Genomic DNA, 25,271 nt, shown 5'->3' on the forward strand with positions numbered 1-25,271 from the left:
ACAAATACACAATCCCCTTTCTCAACACAATCCCACATTTCCCTTCCTCAACACAATCACACATTACCCTTCCTCGATACAATCACACAATACCTTTCCGGAATACAATCCCAGATTACCCTTTCTCAATACCATCACACATTACCCTTCTTCGATATAATCACACATCGCCCCTCCTACTCCAATAAGACATTACCCTTCCTCGATACAATCACACATTATCCTTGCTCGATACAATTACTCATTCCCCTTTCTCAACACAATCCCACATTTCCCTTCCTCAACACAATCAGACATTACCCTTCCTAGATAAAATCACACAAAACCCCTCCTAGTCCAATCAGTCATTAACCTTCCTGGATACAATTACACAATCTCCTTCCTCAACACAATCACACTTTTCCCTTCCTCAACACAATCACACAATACCCTTCCGGAATAAAATCCCAGATTACTCTTCCTCAATACCATCACACATTACCCTTCTTTGATATAATCACACATTATTCATCCTCCATACAATCACACATTGTCCTCCCTCGATACCATCACACATACCCCCCTCTAGTCCAATCAGACATTAACCTTCCTCGATACAATTACACAATCCCCTTCCTCAATCACATATTTCTCTTCCTCAACACAATCCAACATTATCCTTCCTCGATACCATCACACATTACCCTTCCTCGATACTATCACACATTATCCTTCCTCGATACAATCAAACATTATCCTTCCTTGATACCATCACACATTACCCTTCCTCGATACCATCACACATTACCCTTCCTCGATACAATCACACAATACCTTTCCTCGATAAAATCACACATAATCCTTCTTCGATCAATCACACATTACCCTTCCTCGGTACAATGACACATTACCCTTCCTCGATACAATCACACAATACCTTTCCTCGATAAAATCACACATAATCCTTCCTCGATCAATCACACATTACCCTTTCTCGATACAATCACACAATACCTTTCCTCGATACAATCACACATAACCCTTCCTCGATACAATCACACAATACCTTTCCTCGATACCATCACACATTATCCTTCCTCGATACAATCACATATTTTCCTTCCTCGAAACAATCACACATTTCACTTCATTGTCCAATCACACATTCTCCTTCCTCGATACAATTACACATTCTCTTTCTTCAATGAAATCACAAAATACGCTTTCTCGATACAGTCATACATTAGCCTTTATAGATACAATCCAAGATTACCCTTCCTCAGCTTAATCACACATTACACTTTCTGGATACAATGACACATTACCTTTCCTTGATGCTATTACACATTACCCTTTTGTTGATACAATGACACATTACCCTTCCTCAATACAATCACACCTTATCTTTCCTCAATACACTCCCAGATTACCCTTCCTCAATACCATCACACATTACCCTTTCTAGATGCAATCACATATTACTATTCCTTAACACAATCACACATTACCCTTTCAGAATACAATCACACATTACCCTTCCTCGATACAATCACACATTACCTTTCCTCGATACTATCACACATTACCCTTCCTCGATACCATCACACATTACCCTTCCTCGATACAATAACACATTACCCATCCTCGATACAATCACACATTACCCTTCCTCGATACAATCACACATTACCCTTCCTCGATACAATCACACATTACCCTTCCTTGTCCAATCACACATTACACTTCCTCGATACAAACACACATTACCCTTCCTCGAAACAATCACACATTACCCTTCCTCGATACAATCACACATTACTCTTCCTTAACACAATAAAACATTACCCTTTTTAGAATACAATCACACATTACCCTTCCTCGATACAATCACACATTACCTTTCCTCGATACTATCACACATTACCCTTCTTCGATACTATCACATATTACCCTTCCTCGATACCATCACACATTACCCTTCCTCGATACAATCACATATTACCCTTCCTCGATACAATCACACAATACCTTTCCTCGATATAATCACACATAACCCTTCCTTGATACAATCACACAATACCTTTCCTCGATACCATCACACATTATCCTTCCTCGATACAACCACACATTTTCCTTTATCGATACAATCACATATTTTGCTTCCTCGAAACAATCACACATTTCTCCTCATTGTCCAATCACACATTCTCCTTCCTCGATACAATTACACATTCTCTTTCTTCAATGAAATCACAAAATACGCTTTCTCGATACAGTCATACATTAGCCTTTATAGATACAATCACACCTAATCCTTCCTCGATACAAGCACACAATACCTTTCCGGAATACAATCCCAGATTACCCTTTCTCAATACCATCACACATTACCCTTCTTCGATATAATCACACATCGCCCCTCCTACTCCAATAAGACATTACCCTTCCTCGATACAATCACACATTATCCTTGCTCGATACAATTACTCATTCCCCTTTCTCAACACAATCCCACATTTCCCTTCCTCAACACAATCAGACATTACCCTTCCTAGATAAAATCACACAAAACCCCTCCTAGTCCAATCAGTCATTAACCTTCCTGGATACAATTACACAATCTCCTTCCTCAACACAATCACACATTTCCCTTCCTCAACACAATCACACAATACCCTTCCGGAATAAAATCCCAGATTACTCTTCCTCAATACCATCACACATTACCCTTCTTTGATATAATCACACATTATTCATCCTCCATACAATCACACATTGTCCTCCCTCGATACCATCACACATACCCCCCTCTAGTCCAATCAGACATTAACCTTCCTCGATACAATTACACAATCCCCTTCCTCAATCACATATTTCTCTTCCTCAACACAATCCAACATTATCCTTCCTCGATACCATCACACATTACCCTTCCTCGATACTATCACACATTATCCTTCCTCGATACAATCAAACATTATCCTTCCTTGATACCATCACACATTACCCTTCCTCGATACCATCACACATTACCCTTCCTCGATACAATCACACAATACCTTTCCTCGATAAAATCACACATAATCCTTCTTCGATCAATCACACATTACCCTTCCTCGGTACAATGACACATTACCCTTCCTCGATACAATCACACAATACCTTTCCTCGATAAAATCACACATAATCCTTCCTCGATCAATCACACATTACCCTTTCTCGATACAATCACACAATACCTTTCCTCGATACAATCACACATAACCCTTCCTCGATACAATCACACAATACCTTTCCTCGATACCATCACACATTATCCTTCCTCGATACAATCACATATTTTCCTTCCTCGAAACAATCACACATTTCACTTCATTGTCCAATCACACATTCTCCTTCCTCGATACAATTACACATTCTCTTTCTTCAATGAAATCACAAAATACGCTTTCTCGATACAGTCATACATTAGCCTTTATAGATACAATCCAAGATTACCCTTCCTCAGCTTAATCACACATTACACTTTCTGGATACAATGACACATTACCTTTCCTTGATGCTATTACACATTACCCTTTTGTTGATACAATGACACATTACCCTTCCTCAATACAATCACACCTTATCTTTCCTCAATACACTCCCAGATTACCCTTCCTCAATACCATCACACATTACCCTTTCTAGATGCAATCACATATTACTATTCCTTAACACAATCACACATTACCCTTTCAGAATACAATCACACATTACCCTTCCTCGATACAATCACACATTACCTTTCCTCGATACTATCACACATTACCCTTCCTCGATACCATCACACATTACCCTTCCTCGATACAATAACACATTACCCATCCTCGATACAATCACACATTACCCTTCCTCGATACAATCACACATTACCCTTCCTCGATACAATCACACATTACCCTTCCTTGTCCAATCACACATTACACTTCCTCGATACAAACACACATTACCCTTCCTCGAAACAATCACACATTACCCTTCCTCGATACAATCACACATTACTCTTCCTTAACACAATAAAACATTACCCTTTTTAGAATACAATCACACATTACCCTTCCTCGATACAATCACACATTACCTTTCCTCGATACTATCACACATTACCCTTCTTCGATACTATCACATATTACCCTTCCTCGATACCATCACACATTACCCTTCCTCGATACAATCACATATTACCCTTCCTCGATACAATCACACAATACCTTTCCTCGATATAATCACACATAACCCTTCCTTGATACAATCACACAATACCTTTCCTCGATACCATCACACATTATCCTTCCTCGATACAACCACACATTTTCCTTTATCGATACAATCACATATTTTGCTTCCTCGAAACAATCACACATTTCTCCTCATTGTCCAATCACACATTCTCCTTCCTCGATACAATTACACATTCTCTTTCTTCAATGAAATCACAAAATACGCTTTCTCGATACAGTCATACATTAGCCTTTATAGATACAATCACACCTAATCCTTCCTCGATACAAGCACACAATACCCTTCCTAAATACAATCCCAGATTACCCTTCCTCAGTACCATCACACATTACCCTTCCTCAGCCTAATCACACATTACACTTTCTGGATACAATGACACATTACCTTTCCTTAACACAATCACACATTACCCTTTCAGAATATAATCACACATTACCCTTCCTCGATACAATCACACATTACCTTTCCTCGATACTATCACACATTACCCTTCCTAGATACAATCACACATTGCCCTTTTAGAATACAATCACACATTACCCTTCCTCGATACAATCACACATTACCCCTCCTCGAAACAATCACACATTACCCTTCCTCGATACAATCACACATTACCCTTCCTCGGTGCAACCATACATTTTCCTTCCGCGATACAATCACACATTTCCCCTCATTGTCGAATCACACATTTTCCTTCCTCGATAGAATTACACAATCCATTTCTTCGATGCAATCACAAATTCGCTTTCTTGATACCATCGCATATTACCCTTCAACGATACAATCACACATTATCCTTCCTCGATACAATAACACTTTACCTTTCCTCGATACAATAACACATTACCCTTCCTCGATACAATCACACATTACCCTTCCTCGATACAATCACACATTATCCACGGGGGACCTAAGTAGCCCATGGCCTAAAATATAAGATTCGTAGAGGACGATATTTGCTTGACAGTGACCATAGCCTTATTGTTTCCCCGGAGTCAAATGATCAACACCCAAGTAATGATAGACTCGATATGTGCTTCTGAAATATACATGGACGTAAATCTCAACTTTTTGGCGTCGAATTTCTGACATTTTTTAGAACAATTTAATGTGTTTTGCTTGATTGAAACTAGATGTTTAAATGCAAACTAATCGTTGACAAATGTATTTCAGCATTATGACTTATTTCATAGTGACGCCAAACGAATTGGTTATCACGGCCGATGGTCTGGCGGGGTGACAGTTGGTATTAATAACATGTATTCAGCCTACACTGAAGAGTATATGAAAACTGGGAAAATTGCATTTTCTTTTCAGATAAAAGATATAACATTGCCATATCATCTGTTATTGGTTTATCTATGTCCATCCAGAATAGAAGGTTCGTCTATGTATAACCATTTAGAAGGAAATGGATTTGAACTCATGCAGATACGGTTTGATTTTGTGGAAACCTGTCAGTTTATTTTGTGGGGGAAGTTTAACGCAACAACGTCTAATAAGCCCGATTATGTAATGGATGAGGATGTTCCGTATTTACCAGTTGGACAAGATTATAATTCAAATTAATTTGACTATCCAAGACATACAAGCGGTAGTGTTGTAAACACAAATGGAAGATGTCTTTTACAGTTGTGCAAACCTTTCAATATCCATATTCTAAATGGGCGCACAAAAGGTAATGCACCCGCAAATTATACATGCATATCCCATCAAGGATATAGTATTTCCTCATTTCAAGTGACATTTTTCACAATCACTCTGATTTTTTGGTTTACTTCGTACGGAATGTAACCATATGCCACTTAAATGTACCATAAAGGTATATTACAGCCGTTTCTATCAGCTCCACCAACAAATAATTTACAACTGATTCCCACCATATATATATTTTTTAAATTGAATTGAACTTCCGAGAATTAGTACGATGTACTCTTACTGAACAGGTTTTTGCGGAATACAGAGGATTAGCTGAATGTGACATAAATAGAGAATACTACACTCATTCTCGTTAGATACCATTTTTACGAAACGAGTGGACTTTCTATGGTATCTGACCGAGCGAAAGCGAGGTCAGATACCATAGAAAGTTCACGTGTTTCGTAAAAATGGTATCTAACGAGAATGAGTGTGGTATTTTATTTATTACCCACGTTAAATATATATTTAAGTGTAAATACATAACAACTTTCGTTCGTTGACAGACCAAACTGAAACCGGTTGCAAAATCTGGTTGCGCATGAATATTGATATATGACCAAATATGGGCATTGTTGACATGTTTATGCATACGCATTAACAACATGCGCCTGCTGTTCTGTTTGCAAACAAACCAGCACCGACGCTCAAGATCCTTTTGGAAGAGTGGTCTTCAACTTATGGTAATTCAAGCGCCATGTTGTTAGTACGCAGGACACCGATAAGAAAATTTGAAATGTCACATTAGCGCCGCGCTTTGAATATCGGACCGACAGTCACACGCATCACACTGCCGGGGTCCCGTCTGTTCAATCAAAAAGGTTGGTTTCCTTGATCTATCAGCTGAATTTATATCATGTCCGTACCATTTTGGAAGAGGGAAATCAGACTGTTCGCCAAAGACATTCATGTTAACTGTACCACCCTATATACTGAAGACGTGAAAATCAACAAACTCAAATCTGCTTGCATGTCAGTGACAGCTTCGAACGATCGAAGGGCAAGGTTGCCACCAGAATAAGAAAAGACAACCGCGATCCACTCACAGCGTTTTACGCTAGAGATAGGGAATGTTACTGTTCACATTTGGGATGTTTGGGGCCACAAAATCAGAAGTCAAGCACACTTCCACGGAGTTTTCGAATGATTTGTATCGGAACTGTGAACTTTAAGTGATCTGGTCGTGCTGTCGTGTTCGTTCATTCATGAACAACACCTCCCGAAACAGCGCCACAAAATACGCTTCAAGGGGGACACCGATGGCACAACCGGATCATCCCAAGTAAGTCTAGATATCTGTCCAGATAGTTTAAACAGACTTCATTTCACCACGCCTATCCTTTTACGTTAAATCAAATTGAAAGTTGCGAAAATGGTCGGGTGCGTCACGCTCAAGGGACGCGCTCGATCGGCAGTCGTACATTGTAAAATGATTTATAGATCTAGCTCGATTATATGTCTGTAGGACCTCTATGCATAACTTATATAGAATGCAAACCGAATTTGATGCGTGTGACTATCTTGTTTGGTTTAATAAAGTGTTTGTAAATATCTCTCGTTCTCATGAATTTCTTCAGTTCTGCCTTGTAATCGCAAAATGAATGACGTCTCGCGATTTTTTATGAATGAAAAAAGTAGTCCCGGTGTGACAGAGGTCACGGTTATCCAATCAAAACGAATAAAACAAGGTCAACCTTGTACGACACACGTGTGACGTACGGATTTAGTATCTTACCACCTGTATCTTCACCACGTGGGTAATAAATGCAGCTACGTGTAGATTAACGGATATCTTTTCGTATTGTGGCAGTAAAATGTTTCTTCAAAACTAAGAGGAGGCGTATTTTTCAACAACAACCTGATTGGTTTGATAAACAGTGCGCAATGCTAAAAGGACAAAAATACAGGTACTTAAATCAATCTAGGAAATACAAAGGTATTGAAAATTTACCGAGATACTTAAATGCTAAAACAAACTTCAAGGAGTGTTGTAAACATAAAAGATCTGAGCACAAAGAGAAGATAAGTGAAGATATTAATGATGCTGTGAAAAGTAATGGCAGCAAAAACATTTGGCACACTGTGAAACATTTTTTTACGAAATACATGTACCAATCATTCTTCTACTGTGGATCCGTCTGTGTTTTATCACTATTTCAAGTGTCTATTACATCAAGGGTCTACAGTCAAAGTTTCAGATTTTGAGCGTCAAGTAAATGACTTTGTTGATAACCACAAATGTGATGCATGCATTTATAACCCACTGAATACAGATTTGTTGTCATCGTTAACTGGGGAAGAGATAACTTAGGGAATTGAAGATCTAAGGAACAGGAAAGCACCAGGGGTGTATGGCATTCCTGCAGGATTCTTAAAGGTGGGCATTTATTGCATTGTTCCACATCTAAAACTTGTATTTAATCAGATTCTGGATAGTTTAGTTTTCCCTGAGGTATGGAATATTGGCATGATTTTACGTTTGTTAAAATCAGGTTACAAAGCTGATCCTAATAATTACAGTGGAATATCCCTTCTAAATGTGACTGGAAAGTTGTTTAATGCTATTATTGGAAGAGGACTAAGAACATGGATTGAATTAAATGACCTATTATCAGAATCACAAGCTGATTTCCGAGAACATTATTCTAGAATAGACAACCTATTCTCTTCACAAGCATTATACAGTAAGTATCTGTGCAGACCAAAAGGACGTTTCTTTAGTGCGTTTATAGATTATAAAAAGGCATTTGACCTTTTACCAAGAAAAAAACTTTCAAACTTATTGTTACAGAAAGGATGTCATGGAAAAATACACAGAAGTCTCAAAAACATGTACGGCTCCATTAAATCTTGCTTTAAAATTAATAGTGAGATACCCCTATCATTTCAAACATCGTCTTAAGTTCGTCAAGGATGCATCTTAAGTCCGCTTTTGTTTATCTTCTTCATAAATGAATTAGTGACAGAAATGTAACATCTTGTAGCCATTGCATTTTTATTTCACAAAGTATTAAAGATTTAATGCTCCTTCTATTTGCGGACGATGTTGCGACATTTTCATATACTGTGATTGGCCTACAGCGATAACTTGATTGTGTTACATCATTTTGTAAAAAGTGGGGACTTAAAGTAAATTTTTGAAAGAAAATGCAATTGTTTTTCGGAATGGGGGTATCATCGCTCGTAATGAAGCATGGACTGTTCATGATAAACCGGTGATAAATACAACCTACAACAATTATCTTGGAGTTATATTTTATACAAAATCTGTCCACTCGAAATGTCATTATTCCAATATATAATATATTTCAACAATACAAACATTTTTCTTGTGCGTGCAAAATTTTGACTCTAACGTTTCACCAATCTTATTATATGCACCTGGGGAACTAAATATCCAGAAAGTATTGAAGAAGTCCAAGCAGCCTACTTCAAGCGAGTTGGAAAGTTTGCTGTTGACAAAGCTATCCTTGGTGAGACAGGACGGCATTGTCTGTATATATCTACTCAGATGAGAATTGTTAAATATTGGATTAGATTATTAAGAATGAATACAGATATCCCCATCAATGTTACATTATGCTAAGAAAATTGGATGAAACTGAAAAAAAGGGACATCAGAAATACGCTATCTTCTATTCTTTTGCGGATTTTCTCATGTATGGATTGCACAGGACGTCAGTGATGATAAACAATACATCAAGACAATGTAAAAATGTAGATAAGTCCGACTCTATGTACACATTGTAATTTAGCTTTTGTTACTGATGAGTATCATATTATGTTATATGCCCCAAGTACTCAAGTATTAGAAATACCTCACTATAGCCCTACCAGCACTCAGTCAATATTAAAGTTGCCGAATACTAGAAACGTATATCTCCTTAAATCTGTCGCTTAAAACATCAATTACGAACTCTCACGTGACCACTTATCTTGCCACGTAAAACTGTACTACTGAATAAACTACTACTATATGTGCTTGACGTCAACTGAAAAACGTAGGTCATATAAATCTCTACGCGTCAAGTGATTTTTTACTTTATTTGACAAACGTGTAGATCAATATAAGAGATATCTGAATAATGTTCTTAAAGTCAATTGTTTTCTTTGTTAAAGCAAAACAGAGTATTTACAGAAAAACTATATGCCAGAGTGTATCCAAAAGTATTGATCAAACCGTTAACTTCTTGTGAGTGGAATACATGTTATTTCACGGTGCGATGACACCACATACGTTGTGCACAGTGACACAACCTTAGCACCTAGAGTAACAAAAAAACGTTACAAGAAAATTGTTTAATAATATTACCGTCTATTCTTCCTGGTAATTCGAAGGGCTGAACGTCCAGTATTCCTTGTTTGGAGTAATACCGAAATATCTTTCGTATACTTTCTGGATTGTCCAAATCAAATATCAGAATCTTGTCAACTCCCAGTAGCTTTTGGATTTCTATCCATTCCACTAATCGCTGAGGCCTCAGGTCTTTTCCAAATAAGGTCTTCCCACACAGAGCTAAACCTCCTGGTCGTTGGACTGGTCTTTTCACTGGAATATAATCCTGTACGTCATGGCTGCACGAGGACGACGTCAGGGACATCTGTACCACATCTGTCCCAAGCGGTAATGAACAAGTGTATTGTGTAGCGTGGAAATGACCCGCACGTGGCATCTTGTATGGTTCCGATGCATTGGTTATCAACAACGTGTGGTTGCTGAGTATGATGCAACACTTCAAGGTCACATGGGCGCCATCAAAGGTGTTTATGATGATGTTCAAACGACCCTTTATTGGTCGGTCATTTACTGCAAAAGCAGTTAAGAAAAAGGTTGACATTCTTCCAATCTTTCTGAAGTACTGAAGTGGTTTTCCGCTGTTTTCAGATTGAGTAGCTGGTCGAGGTATCTTGTTAAACGAGAATGGCTTTCCATCACTAGACATGTACACTTCCCCAATGACCAGCTGAAACATTGAGTTGAGGTAAGAAACACTTAATGCAACTTAACAATGTTCCTGTTATATGAATGTATGTCAGATCATGATCAGGTTAATTGGGAGGAGCGCCAAAAGGGATACTAGGTCTTTAGTTTAATCTGGGAGTTTTATCCTTTTTATGAAAGTTCGGGTATGGTCCTGGCAAACCATAAATCACACACAGGAGGAATCTTGCATTTCGGGTCATGACAGGATACTGTCGCGCAGGCCCGGACAGCGATTTGCGGATCATTAGACGCCTTGGCGACCAGTGAGTGCTTAAGAAAAGGCATATGTACAATTCAAAATATGTCAATTAATTCTTATCACTTATGCGTCAAATTTGTCAACTGAGGAGAAAAACAAGTCAAACTTTCTGTTGATTTGATCATATGTTTGATTTTCAAATCAAATGAAGATATCTCAGGTTAGGTATATTATTTCCATAAAGTCAACTGCATTGGTGCTTAGTCAGCAGTCATCGAATACTTCTACGTGATTCTATTTTATAAAATACCATTTGATTTAAAACATTAAAAATGAAGAGATACATTCGCATAATACCCAACTGCTGGTGGGTATCTTTGAAAATAAATAAATTTGCCTTTTGCGGCACACATTTACAACTCATCAAACATTTCTTCCCCAGTCGTCTTTGAACCAATATATTTTTACAAAAAAACCACCCAGCCACAGATTACTTTTTACAAAATGTAGCCGGAATATGTGGTGGTTAAATATACATAATAAAATTTAACATTCATTTCAAATTTCAATTACATAAAAAAACAAAGTCAGTATACCGTCTCTTGCCCCACAGTTTACATGTATGCCATAAAACGCTTTGAGCGCTTCACTTGTGCATTGAATGCTAAAACCCTTTAAACCCTGAGTAAGAGTCGTATGATGTTTGAAATCGTAGACGAGCATTTCAGTCCAAAGGCTTGACCGGCTGGAATAGTGGTCGACATAAAGGGAAGGTTGGCTAAAAGAAAGTTTTCAATCATAAGACATCTGCACATACACACTGTGTGTCCTTTAAAGAGGAAGATCGTTATATAGATACAATGAGGTTATCGTAAAAAAATAAATAAGTACTCAATATGAATGTTCGTGTAAATATTTACTCACATATTGATCACTTATCCACCATACAAATCCAGGAATTGAAACAAGAAAAATGATTGCACACAATGCTGCAGATCTGTGGAGGTTCATCCCGCTATGCCAAATCAGTTAGGTATCACTGGAATATGCTCTCTGAAAGAAAATTAAATTGACACTTTTCAAAAGACTCTAAATTACACAAAACGTCAACGCAAGAGAACAATCAGGCAAAAGATAAGAGTAATAAATGCAATGCTCAAGAACGAGTTTGTCTTCTGCTACATACATGTATAGGGAGAAGTGGAATATCTAATCAACTGTAATTTAGGAAAGCATTCTTTTTAATGTATTGAGTCTGTTTCCAGCATCCCATCTACGTCGACGTAGCCATGGTCACAAGAAAGGACAAAGAACAAATGATACCATTCATTTGGATCATTGGGACTGCACAAAGTAAGACAATACTATTCTCTGTCAAAGAAAGAAATTAAACGACTCCAGCATTTTTTGCTGATGGGTGGGTCTACAGTATCGACTAGAGCCTACAGAGAGTAAAGTTATTGATGTCGGTTTGAAACGCTTGGCCAAAACAGAAACAAATCTCCACTAAATCAAAGACTGCATGTCCTTGAATTTGAAATTTGCAAAAAGGGAATTGTTGCCTTAAATTCAAGTAACATTTTCAGACAAAAATAAGATTACCAAAATGTCCCACAATATTCCAAATTTCAGGAACCACCAACAATTTCATTTTCGTATATGAACACCATTTCATCCAGGTTGTTCAATTATAGTAAGGTGTTCCAGAAAGTGAACTTGGCAGCTAAAGATGTAAATTCCACTACTTGTGGCTGCCAAGACTCATCATACTTCTTTAAGCCTGTAGGTCATATAATCACGGGTGACTTATATGGACCAGAATATCGTGAGGAACCTGCTACCATTTGGGAGCACAACTTTAAAATCATTATGGATGCTGTCGAATAATTGGCCAAAAGAGAAGAGGAATCTGTTGAATGTCTTTCAGAGTCGTTTTTGCGTTATGTTGTCATTGGTAGAGAGCACAAACGTATTGACGGAAAATCCACAAGTAATCTCGATTGTACAATTCCGACTGTTGAGAATCACTATCAAATAGTGATGGTACCAGGTGTTCGTGAATAGGTGAGCGCAACCTGCCCAACTGGTGGCATCCATCACAAACACATGCAAAGGCTAGTTAATTGTTCACCTTAAAAATACACGGGAACATGTGGTCAAAGTCACAAGAGGGAATAGCAGAGGGCATAATTTTGGTCAATGATGCTCAAATTTGGAAATGTCCACCACATGTCTACCATTAAACTCTTTGAAAGCTTTACTGGGGCCTTGAATGTTGTAACCTTGATGAAACAACTTTTGAGCAAGAGTGGGATGACGCTCTTTGAAATTTTTTAAGAAAGAGCATGCTCGATTGTACCTAAAAAGTTAGAAATGTAGACACCAACAGCTGGAGCTGCAGGAATATTGCTCGACATTAAGGGGAAGTCATCCCTCTTGCCATACAGTCTTGTGGAGAGTTTTTGTGTCACTCTGAATCTTCATGCACAGTTCAAAATATGAGACAGACGAGGCGGTTTCACTGATCACTGATCACCTTTATTTCTAGTTCAGGAGGGTAAATCAGTGGAGTGAGTGAGTGAGTGAGTATTGTTTTACGCCGCTTTTAGCAATATTCCAGCAATATCACGGCGGGGGACACCAGAAATGGGCTTCACACATTGTACCCATGTCGGGAATCGAACCCGGGTCTTCGGCGTGACGAGCGAACGCTTTAACCACTAGGCTACCCGACCGCCCCGTAAATCAGTGGAAGGGAATTGGCTGTTTGATGGTTATTGAACGATATCAGATCATCGATATAACTTATAGCTTTAGTTAAACCTCTTGCGGGGGCAGTTTTATGTCTCAGCCCAAACACTTTTTTTTGTAGTTGTCTCAGCATATTTGATAAATGCTATTGAGCTAATAATGCAATTCGGGACTTCAGAACACCGGCAGAAATATCGACCCATTTAAAATAACTATAAAACGTCAATGCCAGAGAAAAACCTGTCTTGATTATCCAACGAAACAGATTCCATTGACTGTAAAAAGCCAGATACCGGTGAAAATAATTTGAATGGGTCACTGAAAATCAGTGATAACACCAGGTGTTTAACATGAATAAAGTAGGAGTTTATACATAAAATATAGTGAAACGCCATTAAAGTATAGTTATGATAGACAATGCAAAAAATATACAGATTACATAATTACATGTATCAAATATCTGCATCTTAATATTAAAAAGCAGGGTTTGGGATTGAAATACACCTCATATTAAAAAAGGACTGAAAATTCTTTGACAGATTTACAAAGCGATTTTAGCCGTTATGCTCGTAAATATGGTAAATCTAAGATCATCGTATAATGAACATTGAGTTCTTCAATTTCAATATGATGACTAAAGTTAAAAAGTATGTTTTCAACATTTAAGTTTTCATATCTGTCAATTTTTAAAGGTACAATACCACATCCTAACTTTTGCAAAGGGAGAACGGCAACTCCGAGGCATACAACTCCTGACATATCTTTCACAGCACTATTTAAACATCGAGATTTTTTTGTGTACCATGCCAGTATTAACACTATGTTTCCATAAACGTCCCTGCCAGCTAACCCGATAATCTTCTATAAGTACATTTTGCATTATAGCTAGAAATAATTTTAGTATTTAAATTTTGCCGAAAAACGTGAAATCCAATTTCTATGACTTGCGGCAAGCCTTTCCAGCCTATATAGAATAATCTTATTTAATCGATCAGACATATTTCTCAAAATGACACACAACATAATTATAAGTTTTGTCTGACAATCGGAGGTATCCACCCTATATGCCAATTAAGAGATATATTAGATGATGTTCTTCCCTTGCCAAGAAAAAGTCTTATAGCTGGGACATTAACAGCAGACTTAAGGTTACCCCGTACAGAGCGGCGCATCCGAAATTGACATTGTCAATGGAGTTGCTATACCACCCCTCATTCAGGACGTGTCACTCTCTCTCCTTACAGCTAGCGGGTACGGGTTTTGTCAATGATTTTTTATGATAAAACATAAATAAGACGAACCACCAAATATAATGTTGTCATTTTCAATAACATAATATTTAGACCACTAAATATGACCCATTGTTACTTTTGTCCGCTAGCATAGTCTGATAAGGTATGTGTCAGTAATCGACGGCTGAACGGCTTCAAGTTGATATTTATCCATAGTCATTTGAATTATGTTTCCTTCCGTTAAGGATACAGTAACTGGAAACTATATCAGTTAAGTGTGAGTCAAAAGTTAGAGATGCGCCGAGTAATCTGCATCCTTGCCCCAGAATAGTTTGCAAACACAGCAGTTACTGTATATTCAAGTAGGCGTGTTTATTACTGTATAATCAGCTGAACCATCACTTTACAAAACAAGACCTAATGTATATTTAAAAAGAAGCGTCATCTTACAAAACAACAGTTACTGTATATTCAAGTAGGCGTGTTTATTTAAGAATTGACCTTCACTTTGTGTGAGTTCATTGGAGTATGAACCTTCATAGAGCGAGGGCCAAACTGTATCAACGTCGGAGCTTTCTTATAATTTGTCTTACCTCAAAGGATGTACATGTAGGCCATAACTAAACACAATTTTATTTAGTACGTGTGACTTCATGTTTACACTGACAGTCATACAACAACTAGCTATATCGCGGAGTAAAATAGTTCCTCAAAAAGAGAGGTAACATGGGCGTATGGATGCACAACATGCTCTTCAGAAACATCCTAAGCAGCACATGTATTTAAATCATATCCTAGATGAGAAAGGTCTGTAAAGAACTACCTCAGTAAGTCAGTCACAATAACAGCGCGTCGTAATACATTTACATCAAGTACAAGACGTCAACATGGCCGACACGATAAACGTGACGGGAGATATTTCCGAAGTTGTTAATGAACCTGTGTTACATGTGTTAGTCATCATTGATCAACTGGCCGATCATTGAAAGGTGAATAAAGATGCGTCAAACAGACACAAAGGTAAATTCATAGATTGCTGGAGACGGTCAATGTCAGCCAAGGCACGGATTGAGTCGATACTACGATAGTTTAGATGTGCATTTCTTGTTGATTAGGATAGGCCGCAGCGAGGATATTCGTGAACAATCATGCAGTCACGCTCTCTGACATTTCTCAACGTATAATGAAACGCTGAGACCAAGAATAAAGGTTCTAAATGATCAGAAGGAACGCTTATGTATGTTTTTGTGCTAGGGAATTCCCAGGGGTTTCCCTGGGAATGTGGAAGTAGTCTCGTCAGTGTTTACGTCATTTCAAGAACACGGTCTTTTGAAAAACGTATGAACGTCAAATTGTGTCGTTCATACACTTATGAACGTCAATTTCGCGGTCATGTGACCGTCCTCTCGTCCAATGGTAAAGCCGTATATCGTGTAAACCTCAAATTAAAAAAGTATAACTGTATAATCAACTGAACCATCACTTTACAAAAGAGACTTAATGCATATTAAAACTGAAACGTCATCACAAAGCAACAGTTACTGTATATCCAAGAAGGTCTATCCCTTTACAGAACAACAGTTACTGTAAATCCAAGAAGGGCTATCACTTTACAAAACAACAGTTACTGTATATCTAAGAAGGGCTATCACTTTACAGAACAACAGTTACTGTGAATCAAAGAAGGGCTATCACTTTACAGAGCAACAGTTACTGTAAATCCAAGAAGGGCTATCACTTAACAGAACAACAGTTACTGTATATCCAAGAAGGGCTATCACTTTACAAAACAACAGTTACTGTAAACTCGAACTGAAACATCACCCCACAAAACAACAGTAACGTTACTGTATATCCAAGAAGGGCTATCACTTTACAGAACAATAGTTACTGTATATCCAAGAAGGGCTATCCCTTTACAGAACAACAGTTACTGTAAATCCAAGAAGGGCTATCACTTTACAAAACAACAGTTACTGTATATCCAAGAAGGGCTATCACTTTACAGAACAACAGTTACTGTGAATCCAAGAAGGACTATCACTTTACAGAGCAACAGTTACTGTATATCAAAGAAGGGCTATCACTTTACAGAACAACAGTTAATGTATATCCAAGAAGGGCTATCACTTTACAGAGCAACAGTTACTGTATATCCAAGAAGGGCCAGCCCTTTACAGAACAACAGTTACTGTAAATCCAAGAAGGGCTATCACTTTACAGAACAACAGTTACTGTATATCCAAAAAGGGCTAGCCCTTTACAGAACAACAGTTACTGTAAAACCAAGAAGGGCTATCACTTTACAGAACAACAGTTACTGTAAATCCAAGAAGGGCTATCACTTTACAAAACAACAGTTACTGTATATCCAAGAAGGGCTATCACTTTACAGAACAACAGTTACTGTATATCCAAGAATCGCTAGCCCTTTACAGAACAACAGTTACTGTAAAGCCAAGAAGGGCTATCACTTTACAAAACAACAGTTACTGTATATCCAAGAAGGGCTATCACTTTAGAGAACAACAGTCAGTACTGTAAATCCAAGAAGGGCTATCACTTTACAAAACAACAGTTACTGTATATCCAAGAAGGGCTAGCCCTTTACAGAACAACAGATACTGTAAATCCAAGAAGGGCTATCACTTTACACAACAACAGTTACTGTATACTCAAACTGAAACACCACCTCGCAAAACAACAGTAACTGTATATCCAAGAAGGGCTATCACTTTACAGAACAACAGTTACTGTATATCCAGGACGGGCTATCACTTTACAGAACAACAGTTACTGTAAATCCAAGAAAGGCTATCACTTTACAGAAAAACAGTTACTGTATATCCAAGAAGGGCTATCACCTTACAAAACAACAGTAAGTGTATATCCAGGACGGGCTATCACTTTACAGTTACTGTATAGTCAAACTGAAATATCACCGTACAAAACAACAGTTACTGTATATCCAAGAAGGGCTATCACTTTACAGAACAACAGTCACTGTGTATCCGAGAAGGGCTATCACTTTACAGAACAACAGTTACTGTGTATCCAAGAAAGGCTATCACTTTACAGAACAACAGTTACTTCATGGTGAAACTGAAACATCACCTTACAAAACAACAGTTACTGCGTAGTCAAACTGAAATATCACCTTACAAAACAACAGTAACTGTATATCCAGGAAGGGCTATCACTTTACAGAACAACAGTTACTGTATATCCAGGACGGGCTATCACTTTACAGAACAACAGTTACTGTAAATCCAAGAAAGGCTTTCACTTTACAGAACAACAGTTACTGTATATCCAGGACGGGCTATCACTTTACAGAACAACAGTTACAGCATATCCAAGAAGGGCTATCACCTTACAAAACAACAGTAAGTGTATATCCAGGACGGGCTACCACTTTACAATTACTGTATAGTCAAACTGAAATATCACCCTACAAAACAACAGTAACTGTATATCCAGGAAGAGTTATCACTTTACAGAACAACAGTCACTGTATATCCAGAACGGGCTATCACTTTACAGAACAACAGTTACTGTATATCCAGGACGGGCTATCACTTTACAGTTACTGTATAGTCAAACTGAAATATCACCGTACAAAACAACAGTTACTGTATATCCAAGAAGGGCTATCACTTTACAGAACAACAGTCACTGTGTATCCAAGAAGGGCTATCACTTTACAGAACAACAGTTACTGTGTATCCAAGAAAGGCTATCACTTTACAGAACAACAGTTACTTCATGGTGAAACTGAAACATCACCTTACAAAACAACAGTTACTGCGTAGTCAAACTGAAATATCACCTTACAAAATAACAGTAACTGTATATCCAGGAAGGGCTATCTCTTTACAGAACAACAGTTACGGTATATCCAGGACGGGCTATCACTTTACAGAACAACAGTTACTGTAAATCCAAGAAAGGCTTTCACTTTACAGAACAACAGTTACTGTAAATCCAAGAAGGGCTATCACTTTACAGTTACTCTATAGTCAAACTGAAATATCACCTTACAAAACAACAGTTACTGTACATCCAGGAAGGGCTATCACTTTACAGAACAACAGTTACTGTATACTCAAACTGAAACACCACCTCACAAAACAACAGTTACTGTATATCCAAGAAGGGCTATCACTTTACAGAACAACAGTTACTGTAAATCCAAGAAAGGCTATCACTTTACAGAACAACATTTACTGTATATCGAAGAAGGGCTATCACTTTACAGTTACTGCGTAGTTAAACTGAAACATCACCTCACAAAACAACAGTTACTGTATATTCAAACAGAACTATCACCTTACAACAGAACAGTTACTGTATATTAGAACAGAACTATCACCTTACAAAACAACAGTTACTGTATATTCAAACAGAACTATCACCTTACAAAACAACAGTTAATGTATATTCAAACAGAACTATCACCTTACAAAACAACAGTTACTGCGTAGTCAAACTGAAACATCAGCTAACAAAACAACAGTTACAGTATATTCAAACAGAACTATCACCTTACAAAACAACAGTTACTGTATATTCAAACAGAACTTTCACCTTACAAAACAACAGTTACTGTATATTCAAACAGAACTATCACCTTACAAAACAACAGTTACTGTATATTCAAACATAACTATCACCTTACAAAACAACAGTTACTGTATATTCAAACAGAACTATCACCTTACAAAACAACAGTTACTGCATGAATGTGCGTACATATGTATTTATCATCCAAAACTGGATGGATCGCTGATGGCTCTGCTACTGAAGCTGTCCGCAGTACTCTACACTTAAGACACTGTTTATTACCATCTACAAACTGAAAAAGTTGGAAGAATGATGTTGGATGATAAATAAAATATCACCTTCGTGTCTTTTGATATCAAATATATCAACACTCGTGGATGTACGTGATATCAAAAGATATACGGGTGAGATTCTCTATAAATACACTAATTTTCATCACTATTGCACAGATTGTAAAAAATGTTAAATGTTGACACTTCCATCGTTTTGTTTAGATTTTGTACTGTTATATTTATTTGTATTCATAGTGTTTGTTTGGTTTGTGACAACGTTACATGATTAGAAGCCCGTAGAGTAGTTGTTCATCCATATATCTTATCCTTACCTAGTACTCCAACTTCTGAACGGGCTTCTCCACTCGAGCAATTTTGCTGCATCTTAAACCTACTCAACTGTATAAACACTGCCTCCAATCCTGTATATATGCTTGTCAACCACACTCTGTACATCACTTGTTTGATGGCGGTGTTAGAACCTACACCGAAACGTCGCTCCTAATTGTAATAAAGAAGTTGTTCATCCATATATTTCATCCTTACTTAGTACTCCAACTTCTAAATGCCTCTCAAAGAAGTTAATTAAACGTGTCCTGAAAAGTTGCTAAGTGAACAAATTGCGAATCATCACACATGAACCATCATATGAGTATTATTTACAATGTCATTTTATGAAACATAATTATCGAATCACACAAGCATTTACATGTTTGGGAGATGCTCCTTTTTGTTGACTGTGATTAAACAAGGGAGCTATGACATCACGAGCGTAATCTTGTTCATGCTTTTTTGTATACTACTTGTAGGAAATTAACCATTGGAATTCCATTGTAAAACGAAAAGTGGAAAAATTGTATAACATGTTTTTCCATGTAGTTTTAAACATATGTATTCCATTAATAATTACCGGATCTTCAAACAAACAAAAACTGCTTAATGCCTCTCTATATATCCAAGACACACTGAAAGGGCTTCAACAATATATTAAAATGAAATATAATAAACTTTCAATTGCATACAACATCCGGGACGCTTACCGGACAGGAGACCCTACAGCCATGACCCCCGAGGGTGTTTGTTCACAAACTACCCCGTAAACACCGGCAGTCCGACTCAGTCACTAGCAAAGCTCGAGCGATAAAAACATATTTTTGAGAAAGTGCTCACACTTGCATCACTTACCCGTAGACAGGGAATCGTTTATATAAACATGATGGTCCACCTCATCAGACATGATGGTCCAACTCACCAGACAGTCACCCTGAAGATGTGGATTAGAATTTCCACTTTACGGTACTCACTGATTGTACTCGATATATGTTTACAACAACAAAATGCTCACCGGACATGATGGGTGTTCTAAAACAATATGTCTTAAAACTATACCTCTTCGGCTGTGTATGTCTTGAAGCAATGGACGAAAAGCTATCCTGTCGCTCAGCTTCCACCCATCAGTCGAACAAACGCCGACAGCGTACAGTACGACAATACTGTGTGCGACAGTGTGGGATGTGGAGCTTTGTGCAGCTATTTCTGCAGCTATTCCTAATAGCTGCTGAAGACCTATTCTACCCCGGGTCTTTACGAGTCCAGTATCAATGTACTCCAGTAGACACACATTGAATATTTGCAGGCATATTTATGTCACAGATTTACAGATTTCATACAATACATTTTTCTCCCGTTCTGCCAACGTCTAAAAATACCAGGTATTGCAGGGATTTGTGGGAGACTGAATTAAACGTGCTCGCTGTGGCATGAGAAGCTGATGTATGCAATGAACCGCGATAAGTAATCTTCACCTCAGTGATGAATGTACATCGCTGGCTGCTTTCAAATATGTGTGTCGCTTGACCATGTTCCATTGATAGAGTGCGCACTCTGTGGATGTCCCCAATTTGCCCCGAAGACACAAAACACGTTCTGTTTAAACTGTATGACAATTGGGGTGACTCTCTTTGTGTCGAGCAATATGCCAGCAGCTCCAGCCTTTAGGGTCAACATTTCACAACTTTTGAGGAGCAGCCGAGCATGTTCTTTCCACGAGGATTTCAAAGAGCGTCATACGACTGTTGGGCAAAAGTTGTTTGATCAAGGTTACAAAACACTGCCTCAGTGAAGCTTTATATCATTCTGATCCCCCCATATTCCAAATGTTGTCTTTGATTTGCCCTGGTGTTGAAATACACGTCATAAGGTAACAACAGTGACGTTCGGGGTAAAACGAAACCTTTGCAAGGCTTCCTCAGTTTGTTGGAATAACAATGATTATTTTTCAATGTCTGGGATACTGAAATAGCAAATATTGAGTACCCGCTACATCATGCATTTTGCCCAATCCCGTTGACCATATATGTCAATAAAATATGTTTAAAACATGCATTTAAAAAAGTAATGATTCTAACAGTATACACGTAGCTTATCTCATTCTCTGTGGTAATTCAAGACTGAGTTCAAATTGTTTCATGATCTGTCGAGCCACATCATCAATCTAATATGACCTCTGTCTATATATTAGTAGGGGACGCTTCCTCTCCTTAGAAGAAATCAATAATATCATTTATGGATGTGATAGCTTTCTAATTTCCTATTAGAAAATATATATTAATGAACTTATATTTGTAAACTAATACGACTAGTCTTAAAGTAAATTCAATGTAGTGAACGCACCAACTGACCGCCGCATACAAGATATTTTGTTTCACATATGAGGCTAAACACACGGTCACTCCAGCTGTGAGTCAGTGGCCCATTATGCTAGTCTGCCCAGCCAGGCTGACACAAAGGGTCACTCTCTCCGGGAACCAGTGATTAGTATCTTAACTTCAGTCACCGGGTCGGCACACATCGTCAGTCTGACTGTGAGGTAAGGGTCAGTTAGGCAATATAACAACCTACTTGAATATAATCTTAAATAATGACACAACCATCCATGGTTATAATTACAGCCGATCAACCGCTGACACCTTGGATGTGGTGATCTTTAGTTATGTAACGTTATGAAGGCCTGGGATGTATATATACGGCGGTCGGTGGTAGCAACTTTACTCTGCTTCCATCGATTAAACGCCAACAACTCAGCTGCCTTCTCTGTATTTCAAGGTGATAGCCAGCCGTGATTGCTCTACTACGACTAATTTCCCCAAATAAGCCGTGACACCCAAATGGCGTCTACGTCACGCAAAAGACGCACTACGTCATGTATAAGGAAAGGAGAAATGGCGACATATGGCAACCCTGTCGGACACCAAACATACAATAAAAAAATAGCTAATCATTCATTTAATGAGATACAGGACTTAACCTTCTGATACATATATCTTATCAAACGAAATACCTTACCCTATTACTTACTTAACATTGGAAGTCCATAATTTAAACAAAAGACCACTTCTAGACACCGAATCAAATGCAAGGGGAGTTATTGACATGCCATGGAAGGCCAGGCCTTTTCGTACTTAGGGATGCAGGTTAGGGACAAACTCCAAAATGTCCATATCAAGGAAAAACTTCGGGCAGAGTACAAATGTCGACTTAAGAAAATCTGGAGTTCAGAGGTGAACACTCGCAATAAGGTCAAACCCACATATATTTATGTTGTACCCGTCCTTTCATATTCGTCTGGTGTTGGTGATTGGACGAAACAAGAAATTCAGGGTATTGACAAACTCACCCGAAGAATCATGTCAGACAATAGATCCCAGCGCCCTCGTTCTTCGAATTCCCTCAATCGCTTACATTATATTTACCAGTTATAATAGGAGGGCGTGGTTGGATAACGTGGAGGCTTTTCATGATAGAATTGTATTGTGCACACATTTATTTTTCTGATGATCCTCTTGTGAAGCATGTCAAGACTCATGATGAAACAAGGCATTCCACAGTTTCCTTAAACGAGCCGCGTATGTGGGACATGATCTCAATGTCAATGTTCATTTTGTTGATGGTTCTGTACTGCTGGACGGTACAGAAATGAATGTTAACCAAGCAAAGTGCCATATCAAATAAGTTTTTCATGAAGCGGCTATCTGAACGGCCACTGCATCGAGTTGTTATTGTTATGTTTAAATTGTTTTTATTCATTCCAGAGGGTACATAGTCATCGTATCATAAGAGTCATCAAATTACATGGTAAATATCATGACAAAATGTACAGGATGTGATATGACAGTAAGTTCACATTTGATACAGTGAAATAATTGTAAGAGATATCGATTAAGGAAGCTTAACTGCCTGCGTTATGGTTTTCCCAATTAAACTCCATTTTTTAGTGAAAGAAATCATAGTTCCATAGTTTCTTTTTGCAAGGAACAAGTCGACATGGAAATGTCTTTCAGTATATTTCTATATGATTTAAAACATGGTTTTATTCCTTTAATATATTACGTAAATGTGTCTTTTTGCTAATATCAATAAGTGTTTTAATAAGAAGTTGTTTGCACCTCCAAAATAGATATCTTGTTTTGTAATAATAACATGACCGAAAATAACATTTATGAAAGCATTAAAGTCGCCCCAGAACTCTTTAGCATAAGAACATTCTAAATATACGTGAGCAATGTTTTCACAGTCTGAACATAGGTTGTTGTCAACCAAGTTCATCGTTAACAATTCCTTTGTAGTGTATATAATTTTGTGTTGGAATTTGAATTTGAATTCTAATAGTTTTGTATTTTTTGTAGATTTTCTATATTGTAAAAATACATATTTCCAATTAATTTGATTGTTAAATTCTTGTTCCCACTTCTCCCAAATTTCTGGAAAGTTAGATGATGAAAAAAAGTTATCATAAAATATCCTAGAACCTTTGCTTGTCTTAAGAACATCAAACCATGGAGAAGAAATGTTTAATTGCATTGTGTTTAGATTATTTGCATCATGCACAATATCTTCCCATTGCTTATGGATGTTTCAGAGCAAACGGTTATAGTCTAATAAAGTACCTTTTATGCAATACAGAAGAAGAAGAAGAAGAAGAAGAAGAAGAAGAAGAAGAAGAAGAAGAAGAAAATTGTTTTATTAAAGTGTCACATGCTGCAGTACTAAATATATGGACATATAAACATTTCATTAACAAACAGCACCCGGCCAGTTGGCCTACGAGACACTAATTACATAATGGTACATTTAAAATATATAAAAAAAGAAAGGAAAAATTAGTTGCAACTTTTTATATGACTACACCCACACCCACACCCACACCCACACCCACACCCACACCCACACCCACACCCACACACCAACTCACACACATCCCCATTAAAATCCCGCTCAAAGCATTCAAACAGGTAAGCATACAAACA

The 25,271-nt window shown here is 37.7% G+C and overlaps 1 protein-coding gene across 2 annotated transcripts in view; it reads right to left on the bottom strand.

Moving 5' to 3' along the window:
* Positions 1 to 21,649, bottom strand: part of LOC124134423 — a 31,899-nt gene extending 10,250 nt beyond the window's left edge. Inside the window, exons 1-3 of one of the 2 annotated variants that reach the window (XM_048381127.1) lie at positions 21,355 to 21,649; positions 12,072 to 12,200; positions 10,277 to 10,928 (exon numbers count right to left, since the gene is read on the bottom strand). In XM_048381127.1, coding sequence (XP_048237084.1) covers positions 10,277 to 10,928; positions 12,072 to 12,158 — 739 coding nt within the window. In that variant the 5' untranslated portion in view covers positions 12,159 to 12,200; positions 21,355 to 21,649. Of the gene's footprint in view, positions 1 to 10,276; positions 10,929 to 12,071; positions 12,201 to 21,310 lie in introns of both variants that reach the window. The other variant, XM_048381128.1, reaches the window with a different exon arrangement.
* Between the last annotated feature and the right edge of the window lie 3,622 nt (positions 21,650 to 25,271).

Source organism: Haliotis rufescens, unplaced genomic scaffold, assembly GCF_023055435.1.
Source record: "Haliotis rufescens isolate VD_foot unplaced genomic scaffold, xgHalRufe1.0.p SCAF_35, whole genome shotgun sequence".
Lineage (NCBI taxonomy): Eukaryota > Metazoa > Mollusca > Gastropoda > Lepetellida > Haliotidae > Haliotis > Haliotis rufescens.